Source organism: Citrus clementina, unplaced genomic scaffold (assembly GCF_000493195.1).
Source record: "Citrus clementina cultivar Clemenules unplaced genomic scaffold, Citrus_clementina_v1.0 scaffold_3, whole genome shotgun sequence".
NCBI lineage: Eukaryota > Viridiplantae > Streptophyta > Magnoliopsida > Sapindales > Rutaceae > Citrus > Citrus x clementina.
In genome coordinates this window covers 36,563,464-36,575,991 of record NW_006262339.1, presented here as the reverse complement: position 1 = coordinate 36,575,991, position 12,528 = coordinate 36,563,464, and the positions used below count along the sequence as shown (strand labels likewise).

The 12,528-nt window shown below is 36.3% G+C and overlaps 2 protein-coding genes across 4 annotated transcripts; one reads left to right on the top strand and one right to left on the bottom strand.

Moving 5' to 3' along the window:
- Positions 1-893: 893 nt before the first annotated feature.
- On the top strand, positions 894-5,496 carry LOC18045842 (transcription factor bHLH153). 2 transcript variants are annotated; one of them, XM_006442755.2, is made up of 7 exons: positions 894-1,321; positions 2,141-2,308; positions 3,076-3,201; positions 3,859-3,924; positions 4,190-4,255; positions 4,656-4,703; positions 5,027-5,496. In XM_006442755.2, the coding sequence occupies exons 3-7, from the start codon at positions 3,103-3,105 to the stop codon at positions 5,177-5,179; spliced, it is 432 nt and encodes a 143-aa protein (XP_006442818.1). In that variant the 5' UTR covers positions 894-1,321; positions 2,141-2,308; positions 3,076-3,102; the 3' UTR covers positions 5,180-5,496. The 2 variants fall into 2 exon arrangements, with proteins under 2 accessions (XP_006442818.1, XP_006442819.1); XM_006442756.2 differs by lacking the exon at positions 2,141-2,308.
- An 847-nt stretch (positions 5,497-6,343) lies between these two features.
- Positions 6,344-11,880, bottom strand: LOC112100215 (putative disease resistance RPP13-like protein 1). 2 transcript variants are annotated; one of them, XM_024188948.1, is made up of 3 exons: positions 11,684-11,880; positions 11,026-11,201; positions 6,344-10,929 (listed from the first exon to the last, which is right to left on the bottom strand). In XM_024188948.1, the coding sequence occupies exon 3, from the start codon at positions 10,795-10,797 to the stop codon at positions 6,502-6,504; it is 4,296 nt and encodes a 1,431-aa protein (XP_024044716.1). In that variant the 5' UTR covers positions 10,798-10,929; positions 11,026-11,201; positions 11,684-11,880; the 3' UTR covers positions 6,344-6,501. The 2 variants fall into 2 exon arrangements, with proteins under 2 accessions (XP_024044716.1, XP_024044715.1); XM_024188947.1 differs by having other exon boundaries at positions 11,026-11,120.
- Positions 11,881-12,528: the final 648 nt, after the last annotated feature.

Sequence of the window (12,528 nt, the reverse complement as noted above, 5' to 3'; positions counted from 1 at the left end):
TAAAATTTTTAATAAAGTCCTTACTTAAATTATTTAAATTAATCAATTTTATTTACTTAAAACACCAATAAAACGATTCAACACACTCAATTTTAAAAAATCTAATACATGCTTCAAATAATATAATTGAACAAGTTGTAAAAAAATTATTAAACATAATTTTAATTATTAAATTTTTTTATTTATGTCTAATATTAGATTTTGCATCTAAAATAACTTGTAATGAGAACTTAATAATCAAAAGAAACTCTATAGATACTACCAAAAAAAGAAAAGAAGGAGAAAAAAAATTGTTTTACAATGGTTTGGTTTTATTTTATTTTTTAAAAAATAAAAAAGCATCACAATACTTTATATTCAAAATTTTCCAAAATATTAATTTTCAAGTTATTCATCTAAATATTGATTAAGATGTTTGATATAAAAATTTTAATATTTAAAGTATGAGAATTATTTATCAAATAACGCGTGTCATATATGAGTATTTAAAAATAATTATATAATATTAATTTATAATAAATTATTCTTAATAATAATTCATAGAATGAATTTTTTATAATAAAATTTTTATTAAAATTAAAACGTTTAAAATCATTTTTAAAGTAGAAATAGTTACTCCCTCATTAATATAAGTCCTGCAAAATCAAAAGGATGTCACATTCAAAAATAGTGGCAACAATGACGTCATCTATCGTAGAACTAACTGCTTCTTCAGTCCTCTCACTTCTTGGCTCTTTCATTTTTGCATGGTTGGATATTAGCTGTCAAAATTATTTAAAGAAAAAAAAACATTTTTTGTGTAACAAAACTATGTTTTCAGAAAATATTTTATTGTTTTTAAAACCTTATAAAAGCACTTTCACACAACTCATTTATTCCTCTTTCTCCTCTACTTTTCGCACTCCCTTCTCTTCTCCCCTTTCTGCAACTTGACAACCCATTTATGGCTTCTCTTTTTTAACCCTTTTGATGCTCAAATTTCAACTGGGTTTCGGTGATTTTAGTGAACTCTTTTGAAGTTTTGATTAAAGGGTTTAATTTTGTCGTAAAGTTTTCAACTTTTTGAGACGCAAAAACTGACAAATTTAAGCAGAAAGTTCCATTTTCTTGAAAGGGAAACCGTTTTTTTGTTTCCGAAGACGGACTTTTGGGTTCGTTGTTTTTTTAAAAAAAACTTGGAACAAAGCCATTTATTTTGGCTTTCACTAAACACTTCGGTGGAAATTTGAGTGATACTTGAACTGGGCTGTGATTGTTTTTAGCGTATAAAGCTCAGATTTTTATTGTGAGCTCTCTTGGCAATGCTGACTCTATACTCTTGGTGAGTTCTAAATTTTGCTTGTTTCTTCTTCTTACTTTTTAAACAACTCTGCTTCACTTAGTTTCCTCAATTTACGGAAATTTTGTTCAATTTGCTGCTTGATTTCCTCTTTATTATTGTTTGAGTATGCCTTTGCTATGTGTGTTAACTGCATGGTAGTTATCATAATTTCTTGGTTACTATTTATTTAATTGTGTTTATGTTGGTTAATTATATTCCTTGATTGATGTTAGATTAAGATGATATTCCTTGATATTAAATAATAGTTAATTGGAAGATCAAACACGCAAATTAATTTATGATTCATTCATGCATCCTAAATATTGATTTTCACTAGGGACCCACAAAAATCATTTCTTTTATCTGGGTTTGTTCCCCCATCAAACACACAAAAAGACAACATTATAGTCCTAAGTTCATTTATATATTTGGTGTTTGTGCTTTAGTCGATTAATAAAGTAATGAATAGTTAGCCATTTTTAAATTCATTGGAGGGTCTAGATTGTATAGACATACGAACCCAATACATCACTTGTTTTTAATATTAAGTAGGTGAACGTGACTTTCACTGAAAGATGGAAAATCTTGTCTATTTGTGCGCTCAGAATTAGTTCAGTATAGTGATATTGTTTCTTAATTATGCAAATGTGTATTTTGTATTGTGTTTTGCGTTTCATTTCTGACCAAAACAGTGGATGTTTGTTTTATTTATGCAAATATTAGCAATATTATGATATTTATTTGAAAGATGTCTTGTATGGCTATAAAATGTTTGATTATTTTAATCTATAATGATAATGGTGTTTTGTTTCACCTTAGATGATTGTTTAATCAAATTAACCTCATTGGATAGTCAACTGTGATTTTACATTATTTTGGGTATCATCACACGGGCTCGTACTGCTGCTGATCTCTAGGCAGAAGCTTCATCCCCGTGATCAGCGGTATTGGTATCTGAAGTCTTGACTGGGACCTACCTCCTTGGAGGTAAGGGGTGAATCAACCACTCAAAGGGATACACATCTTTCATGGACTTCCATTGAGTAGTTGTATTATTATTTCCCTTTTAATGAAAAGCTTCATAGATGGACTCTTAATCAGTTAATCATGCTTCTTCATTTTGTCTTGCTTAATATTGATTAGCCTAAGTTTCTTCCCCATACAAATTCTATAGTAAAAGTTTATTTTGGTTTTAGCTGTAATAAGATGTTGATGACTCTTTTCAGTTTTTGTTATAACACGTTTTTGTGCTTTCTTGTTTTTTGACTGGAAAAAAGGAATAAGATGTTGATGACTCTTTTCAGTTTTTGTTATAACACGTTTTTGTGCTTTCTTGTTTTTTGACTGGAAAAAAGGGGCAACTATTCTTTCAAATACAAGTTCATAGTAAGAATACATCATCTTTGAGTATGTTGTATCATTTTAGTTTAGAGTTGTATTTAGTATGAAAAATCCTTTATTATTCAGCTAGCAACAATAATATATCTATTAGTTTGGAGTTGATCAGCTTTGAATAAGGAACTAGTGCTGAACATATTATGATGAGTTTATTAACTGAACAGTCTGGTTGATATTCTTGTCTTGTAACTTACTTGATGACTATCTGGTAGAAATGATTGCTAAATTTGATTTGGTTGTTTGGATACTTCGTGCTGTTTTGGTGGGACTTCTATAAGTGGCATGTAACTCTTGATTGCCTGTTGTGTTTTCGTCTTTTACTACGCATTGTAAGTCATTTGCAATTTTTTTATTAGGGAGTATAAGGTATAAAGGTGTCGAAGATGATGGAAAATAAAAGAAGTCCTTGTGCTGTTGACCAAGGCAGTCTCCCTACTCTTACATCCAAGCGACACAAAGCTGATCTGTCCATCTCCGCCAAGGTTTCTTCACCTTCTTGTCCTGTCTTTTTTTTTTTTTCATTTTTCCATTTGGAGTATGTTTTTCACCTTTGACGGAAAAAGTAAGGTTAACGTGCACCAAAAGTTGCCTGTAAAATTCTCAGCTGATTATCTGGCTACATGTGATGCTTGGTTATCTTTGTGGTTCTGGAACATTTTTATTTTATTCTGATTAGTCCTTGGGAGTCATGCTTTTTCCACTCTGGGGCCGTTGATATCTTATTGTGCCTTCTTCTGATACTTTTGGTCCTTATATTTGATTTTAGTAGATGAATGTATGCAATAAAGGCTAGTTTACTTTATAGTTCTATAACAATTCATCATCGACACTGAATCTTTTTCTTGCAAGTTAAAAAAAACTGTTAATCTCAGAGCTCATAACAGTATTTAAAAAAAAAATGAAACTGCTTCAAACGATTTTAAATATTTGATGTAAACTTTGGCTTTTGAACTTTTGGTTGGTTAAAATAGAACCCAGATTTGACCCTTGTTTGTGGTTTGCTGAGCACAAAGAAACGGTTCTTCTATGTCTTGGTCTTAGATTCTTTGCTGCAGTAACTTGTTGCTTGGGGTTTCTCTTTGTACAACGTGAAAAATATGTTGCTCTTGATAATTGTTTAATTTACTTCTTGGGCATAGGAGAGGAAAGAGAAGCTTGGTGAACGAATCATTGCTCTGCAACAGCTTGTTTCACCATATGGAAAGGTAAATATTGAGATTAAATCTTTCCATTAAAAGTGGAAAATAGCACTAGTATATTACAAATGATGTTCCAGTGGTGATTGAAGGTGGGAAATTTACCCCTACAGAAACCTTCATTGATCTCTTTGCTGATGTCTTTTCGAGTTTTAGCTTCATTATCTATTTTTCACTTATACCTCATCCTTTACAGCTTTCAATCTTCAGAGTTGTGAATTGTAGATGTAGATTCAAAATTCAATTTTTCTTCATATTATATTATTTGTTGCAGACGGATACTGCATCTGTCCTTTGGGAGGCGATGGAGTACATACAATTTCTACATGAACAAGTGAAGGTGTGGCAATTTTCCTTCTTGCTGTAGCTGGATTATTTCGGTAGCCTACCCAGTTAATTGGCAGAGCTCAATGGACATTTCTCTAGAGATTAGAACCGATAATTTGAATGTTGATGTGCCGTGTGCATTTGCATGTGCGTGTGTTTTAGTTTTAGGACACGGAATTTGCATCCAGTCAACAATCTGTGTCCTACGAATTTTTGTTTCTGTTTTTCTTTTCTTTCTGGAAAGAAGAGAGAAAATGGACGAGTATAAAAATACAAAACAAAAGAAAAAAGAACAAGATGCTCTTGGTGTGAGGACAATATGCATGTGCCATATCTGTCGTACGTTTTGTGAGTGCTTTGGAGAGAATTTTGACTTTGTTCTCAATTATTTTGTTTTCTTGGAATGGTTTCAGGTGTTGAGTGCTCCATACCTCCAAAGCATGCCAGCAGCTAAGGTGCAGGTGAGCATGAGCTGGACCCAGATAATATTATTAAGTGGATAATACTCATGATAATTGAGACTGTAAAAGAAAAAGGGTTAAGTTTAGAGTCTTTTTCTGTAAAGCTATATCTGGGTGATGCTTTTCATAATGCATTCTAGTCCCTATCAATCACAACACATTTTGGGTCTCTATAATGCCATGATTGAGAACACCTTAGTATAAAATGTTTAATTTGATATTAGTTGGTTCCAAAAATCAGTCTATATTCTTACTTCGGAAAGAAAGCATCAGTGATTTAACTAACGCACATTGACTGAAACTGGGGTGTATCATCTTTTCAGGAATTAGAGCAGTATAGCCTGAGAAACCGAGGTTTATGTCTCGTTCCAATTTCCTGTACTGCTGGAGTTGCTCGGAGCAATGGTGCTGACATTTGGGCACCCATCAAGACCACTTCACCTAAATTTGAGAAAGCCATCACACAATTCCATTGACACAAGCCATTGCTCACCTGCCGCAAAGGCTTCCAGAGGTGCTGCAGTGGGTAAACCAACTTTTCGCACGTAGTGCATAACAAATTTTTGTTAGGCAGTTGTAATGGGATTGCGGTATGTGAAATAGTTGGTCATTGAAGATGTACACTATGTAATTGCAGTCCCACACCCTTATAGTTTTAACTGGTGGTGGGTTCATTCTGTCCTATTATGTTCTCCATTTCTAATTAATCAATCTAAATGTATATCTATGACTTATGTTGTATAATGATCCTGATATATTAAAATCATAATATATGGTGGAGCTTCCTGATTCATCATGTGGCTTTCTCAGAGTCAAGCATACTACTGCATATTTAATGCTACTTTGGACTTTCCAACATTTTGGGAAACCTGAGCTGGGTGGTGCTCCAATTTCCCTTAGTTAAGGGAAAGGGTTCAACTACCTAGTTTGTAAATATAGGACCAAATTTTCTTGTAAATATTTGAAAATGACTTCGGCTTTAATGAGCTTTAGTTATATAGGCTGTCTCATAACATATTTGATTTTAACCACATCTTTCCTGCAACAAGCACATCCTGGGCATGGGTTACCATTGATAATTTGCTTATAATGATAGGGACCATACGAATTTCTACCGATCCGAAGGGTTCCTGAAGCTGGATGCAAACTTGGGATGTTTTGTAGTGAGAGCTAGATGATATACAGCCACCTGTAACACCGACAAGTGATCTTCAATTGGCCTTTGGGGCAGTGGCATTTTCAGTACAAGATTATCAGCATCCTCTATAATGAAATGGCTCTATAATCTGTTCCTTCGAAGTACCATCATTCTGAATAAAGCTTAGAAGCTGTAGAATTGGGGGATAATGTTTGTTCGGAAATTGGTTTGAATGTTGAGGGTCTGGGAATCCACCCGCTATCGTAGATTAAAAAACTGTCTTCCATTTCCGATCCTCCATCGCGAGCCTACCTCAAAAACACCTCGCGCCCATAGGATTGCTCCTCCACAGGGAATGAGTGTAACATGCGCTCAATTTCATTAGCCATTTTCATAAAAATACATCACAAATGGATTAGGAAACGGACATAAGTTTATGAGATATCTTGTATTACCAAGAGCCTATGTCAGGATTCATTTCTTTCTTAGTTCAAATCTAATTAGCAGCTTATTGTACAAAAGAACAAAGAAAAAATTATGATCACTCCAATTTTCAAGTAACTGGGTACCTGTGTTCGCTTAAGTAACCTGAACAAGTTTGTTACAAGGAAAAGCAAAATACTGAAATTGCAAACACTTGAGTTGAGCAGGTCACAAAATTCAGTCCTCAGTCTCAGCATCAAAAACACATCTGAAATTTATATAGACACAAGGAATATCGGATATCAAGTGCCAATATTGTCCTCCATCTTTTCTACAACTTTCTTCGATTAATGGACAGTTTGAAATGTGTAGTTGCAAAAGGGAGGGAGGCAGGCCCTTGTCTGGAAAGTATCTAAGCTTTGGACAATCATCGAGAATCAGACATTCCAATGAAGGGAGGCTTTCACCAACTGAAGATAGGTATTCCAGATTTGAAAATCGGACAATCTCTAGTTTGGTTAGAGAGGCAGGTAACATCATTCCAATGTTGTCTTGTGGAAATGACACCATGTCCTGACATCCATGGATTGATAGTCGTCTGAGAGAGGTGAATCTGTTCAATGGCTCCCACTCAATCAATGACTTCCACATCTTCATATCACGAATCTCAAGTGAATGAAGGTTGGTGGGAAAGCCATCCTCAGGGAAACATACCATGCTCGGAAGATCTCCTATCTCTAACTCCTGAAGGGATGTCAGATTGTGCATGCCATTGGGCAGAGCCTTCAATTTCTCACACTCATATATCCAGAGCTTAGTCAGAGTCGAAGAAAGAAACCCTCCATCAGGAAAGGAAATGAGATTTGGACAATGGCTTATAAAAATCTCTTGAAGATGGTTGAGCTTAAGCAAACCATCAGGTAAAACTATAAGATTCTCACAATAGGAAATCTTAATGGCTTCAAGAGATGAGTTGTTGTCCAACCTTTCTGCCAGTGACTTGAGCTTTAGACAATGATCCACTGAAAGGTACTTGAGAGCCTTAGGTAGATTGCCCACTAATGACAAGAAAGCAAGATTCCCGCAAGATTTAACATGGAGATGCTCAAGTGTGGCAGGTAACTCATTCTTGGGCAATAAGGATGTGAGGGATGCACAATCATCGATGTATAGGTACTCAAGAAGGGATGTGTACCTTGTGCTGCTGCTTTGGATGCTCTCTTCTTTTATCAAATTCCCTAGTCTATTGCAATTGCTGATGTGCAGCCATTTAAGGCTTGGATGTAGCTGGACTTGAGAAATATGTGTCAAGGAATTACAGTGAGCAATATACAATCTATCAAGAGATGTATTGGGGTTGTCCATCCATGTATCAGGTAAGGATTCCAGTGCACTGCATTGCACAATTTTAATTGTTCTCAGCCGAGAAGGAGGAAGAGCCTCTGGAAAGGAAACAAGTGAAGGGCAACCATAAATCTCCATCTCTCTGAGGAAGCCAAGGCTGAGCAATGCTTGCGGTAGCTTCACAAGGTATCTGCACTGGCTCAATTCCAGATACTGAAGACTGCAGGGAAACACTGGCTGCTGTTGATCTTGTTCTTCCTCTGCAATCAACCAAAGAAGTTGGGGACAACACCTGTTTACATCATTTGTACTTCTCCATGCCATCCCTTTACATCCACCAATTTCTAATTTGCAAAGTTTCGGAAGACTTGAAACTAACACAGTCAGTTGTTCACATCCTCGAACAACTAATCTCTCCAATGAAGAAAGACATTCTGGCAATCTTCCCTGCAATTTTGGGCATCCTATAAGAGAAAGCTCTCTCAGCTGTGGAAAAACATTAACTTCTTTACCAGATCCATGAGGAATCCATCCTTCCCATTCTCGAATATCCTGAAAACATAAAGTCTCCAGAGATGGAAAAGGCACTGAGCAATGGTTTCCATAAAACTCTGAACCCACCATCTTTACACTTGTCATTTCAATGATAAAAAGATGCTTTAGTAGAGGTAGTTGTCCTACTGATGGCAACGAAGTGCACCTGCTACAACCTTCAAATCTTAGGAGCACTAAGTTAGCGAATGAAGAATCTCCTATCCAAGTTGGAAATGTTGTGCCGCCATAGCCTCTGATGGTGAGCTCTTCCAGATTTCGATGAGGTTTTAGCCCATCCAACATAAGTGTTACATTTTCATGCTCCATTGGGTCATCACTGGTGCTACTAGTCCATTCAAGCAATAACCTTAGAAGGTTCTTCTTTTCAATTAACTGAGCCTCCTTGGCCTCACTAGCATCTTTCACATTCTCCAACTTCGAAATATCAAGTGTCCCCTGAAGATGCTTCAGTAACTTCAACGTTCGTAACCCAGAGCCAACATCTTTTCCCACAACAAATCTGCTCAGCGTTAAAAGATGGGTCAAATTACCAATTCCCTTTGGCATTTCTTCCAATGCTTTTACATTAGAGTTTTTGAGGTGATGCAGTTTGATTAGGCTCCCCATGTTTGCACACAACTTCTTGAGTCGATGACAGTTTTCTAAGAGAAGTGTATGTAAATTCCAAAGTTTGTTGACTGATTCGGGCAAAGTTTTAATTTTAGTCTCTGATAGGTCAAGGTATTGCAAATGTTTCAAGTCACCAATGGAAGATGGCACATGGAAGATACTATACCCCCGCAAAGACAATACCCTTAAGCGTTGTAGCTTGAATAACATATAAAGAACACTGTGCGCCAAGTAAGCCTTCCCGCTCCAGGTATTTGACAACACTAGTGGTAAAAAGGTCCGCAAACGTTTGGCATCAGAGAGGACCTCAAACATTTTAAGGCCATCATATCCCCCACGAAGGTATGAGAAATGACGAAGATTTTCGGAAAAACGATGTCGCTTGTGATCCTCCAATACATCCCCCATTCTAAAGTATATGTCTCCTGCAGCCCATTGAGCAAGGTCGTTGATAAGGTGATGCATCACAAACCGTGATGTATCACAGCTGGACTGTTGAAAGAATGACTTTGCATGTAGCTCTCGGAAAAATTTGTGGCCTAAATCTTCCATTTTCTTGTAATTATCTTCATCACCCAAAAAACCTTCAGCCATCCATAATAGAATCATCTCTTCTTCTTGAAATTCATAATCTTTTGGAAACAATGAGCAGTATGCAAAGCATTTTTTCAATGGACGAGAAAGATAATGGTAGCTCAGAGCAAGGGTGTGTACAATGTCACATCTCCCTTGTGATAAATCCCATATCCTGCTATTTAGCACACTTTCCCAATCACTTGGGTCATATTTACCATGTAATAGGCAACCAAGAGCTTTTGCTGCCAAAGGCAAGCCGTTACACTTGATCACTATCTTCGCACCAATTTCCTTCAATGGTTGATGCATGCTGAAGTCTCTTGTCTCCAAGGAATGTTGAGTGAACAAACACATACAATCATCATTTGACAACCCTTTCAACGGGTATGCTTGAACAGTCCCCATCATCAATGCAGCATCTGCATTGCGAGTAGTGATAATAATCTTACTTCCCGGCGCTCCATCTTGAAATGGGCGGCTCAGATCGATCCAATCATTGTAATTTTCGTTCCATACATCATCTAAAACAAGCAAAAATCTCTTTCCAAAAAATTGCTTCTTCAGTTTCCATTGAAGCAAATTCAAATCATTATGATCAACAATCCCCATAGCAACGGACCTTAGAATTGACTTTGTTACCCTGATGATATCAAAATCTTGAGAGACATAGGTCCATGCTTTGAGATCAAAATGACATTGAACTCTACTATCATTGTACACAAGCTGAGCAAGAGTTGTCTTGCCCAACCCGCCCATTCCAATAATAGAAACAACAGAGAAGTGGTTGTTGTTGTGGCTCGTTCCCTCCTCCTTCAACAACAATTCAACTATCTCTTCCCTTTCTTTTGACCTGCCATACACTTTGGCTTCATGGACTAAGGAAGTTGTGGGCCGTCTCTGTCTGAATCTTTTGGACCTCCCTCCATATTTTTCTCTCAAATCTAGTGGTTGGATCTGTATTGCAATATCTTGCAATCTAGCATTGACCTCCTCTACTTTGGACACCACTTTGTAATCCAACTTAATAGATGGTAACCCCAAATTTGTGCCCCAAGTACGGATGAGCTTGGGGAACTTACTTGTACTGGGTTGGTGGTGATCAGCTGCTGCAGGTTCAAGCAACAACTTCCTCCTCAAAGCTTCAGTTTCAAACTCACCCAACAAGTCTTCAACGTCGTATGCCAGGTTCTGAAGCTCGCACAGCCACATCTTCACTGACTCCTCCCTCGTCTGCTTCTCCTCTGCGTCTTCAATCACTGCCTTGATTTTCTCCAATGTTTTCTTCCACTGTACAAGATAGTCGTGGATCCGTTCACGGCGAGCAAACAGTACAACTGCTTCCGAAGCCAACTTTTCCAACAGCATCTCAATGGACACCGAAACTATTTTAGACATAGTTTCTTTTTGGTTTCGGAAACGAAAGGAATTATCGAGAGGGAACTTAGGCATCTTCAAAACTTTTTCTTTCCCTGTCAATAGCTTTTTCTTTCTGATTCAAATTGGAACTTCGGATCAAATGAACTTTCAAATCTCAAAAGTTAATCAGCATGGTAATTGAGGTCAACTACTGGTTCATTTTACCTGCTCAGCAACCGAAAAATTAAAAAAAAAAGACAATTAATTAATTTGATTCGAGTAAGCTTGTCAGAGTTCTCTTAAGGCTTCAGTCATGCATACCGGTCACTGTTGAATTCACTAGTGAAGCTGAACTTGATTCATCACATGTTGGAGTGCCAGCTGGAGTCAAGTCAACTATAAATCCAGCAGCCCATCTGGGAATGAGATTGAAAGGTGCACGTGAGAAGCTGGAAAGTTCTAGATGGCAAAACTGTTATGAAGAGATTCCCTTGCAGCTGAATTATGAATTAATTAGTTACTACTTCAGCACATATTCATTGTATTAAAGTTAGTTAGATCCAAGTTTGTTATTTTTCTGTTATACTGTTTTAACTGTAACAAACGTGCTTAGCAAAGTTAGTCGAACAATCCAGAAGCCACTATAAATACTAAGCTAAGCAAATCTCTGTAAATTCAATTTCAGTAACAATGAATTGCACTTCTTCATCTTCTCTTCAATCTCCAAATTCTAACTGCCACAACGCATGCTTTGATCTCAACAAGTTAATTAATGTATGTCAAAACAAAAAAAGTCAATTTATGGCCATGGGGATCAGAAGCAACTAGTAAAAATTTGCCCAAACATGAAGTCAAATTACTTAAATATGTACATACTCATGAAAAATAACCTCGATTATAAAGATTTATAAACTCTACAAGTCCCTTCTACACCCCACCAAACCGGGAAAAAAAATGACACAACGAAGAAGAAAATTACCTCAATGGAACAAAACTATCATCCTTTAATCCTCAAAAATTTTTATTGTAGACTTGTAGTTGATGAGACAGAGGAAGGCGGTGAATTTTGTTTGACTAATTGAAGGAGTACTGAAGGTTTGGGAGGGGAAGAAAAGATGATTAGAATTGGCCAATAAAAGGAAATTAAAGATTGTTTTTGTTATAATATGTCTTGGCCAATAAAAGGAAAATTAGAAGCTATTGGCTGGGCAAGTATGTGAGATTATTTAAAAAGGGCTATTTTTAAATGTGTTTCTTTTAATGAAAGGGTGGGGGATTTTGAATAGGGATGTCAATGGGAAGGGGAGGGGAGGAGAGGGGATTAATATTTTCGTATTAATTTTTGATGTTTTGCATATGTCTTTATTTTTTTTCGGTCCCTATCATAATTGCTTCAGGATATTTCGTCCCTTCTCTAAATAATAATAGGGAATCTACGAGGGTCTCCGATCCTCAAATACTTAATATCTTTTTTTTAGTTTTCAAACTTAATTTAATCATATTAACTTAAAAATATATAAAATAAAATAAAAATGATCATGAATGGGCCTTATATTTCATTCTCCTCCTTCAAACTTTTGGTATATATAATATTCAAATACTGATTTTCAAAACAAAATTCAAATAATGTGATTTTTATATAATATTGATGTGATTGTTGTCCATGAGTAATGATACTGGCTGATCACGTATTATGACACAACAAAGCCACATGTGTGGCTGCTAGTTGACGTTGTGATGAGTTAGGCTACTCGGCCACTGACAACGCAACGTGCTACTGGGCTATGATGAGATGAAGACGAGTTGGGCGCTTACTACTGCACG

What these genes read in the sequence shown, in the direction of transcription:
- LOC18045842 (XM_006442756.2), top strand. Translation starts at nt 3,103, where the DNA reads ATGATGGAAAATAAAAGAAGTCCTTGTGCTGTTGACCAAGGCAGTCTC. An exon ending in ATCTGTCCATCTCCGCCAAG is followed by an intron (nt 3,202 to 3,858) that starts GTTTCTTCACCT and finishes TCTTGGGCATAG; the next exon opens with GAGAGGAAAGAGAAGCTTGG. An exon ending in TGCCAGCAGCTAAGGTGCAG is followed by an intron (nt 4,704 to 5,026) that starts GTGAGCATGAGC and finishes TCATCTTTTCAG; the next exon opens with GAATTAGAGCAGTATAGCCT.
- LOC112100215 (XM_024188948.1), bottom strand. Translation starts at nt 10,797, where the DNA reads ATGCCTAAGTTCCCTCTCGATAATTCCTTTCGTTTCCGAAACCAAAAA.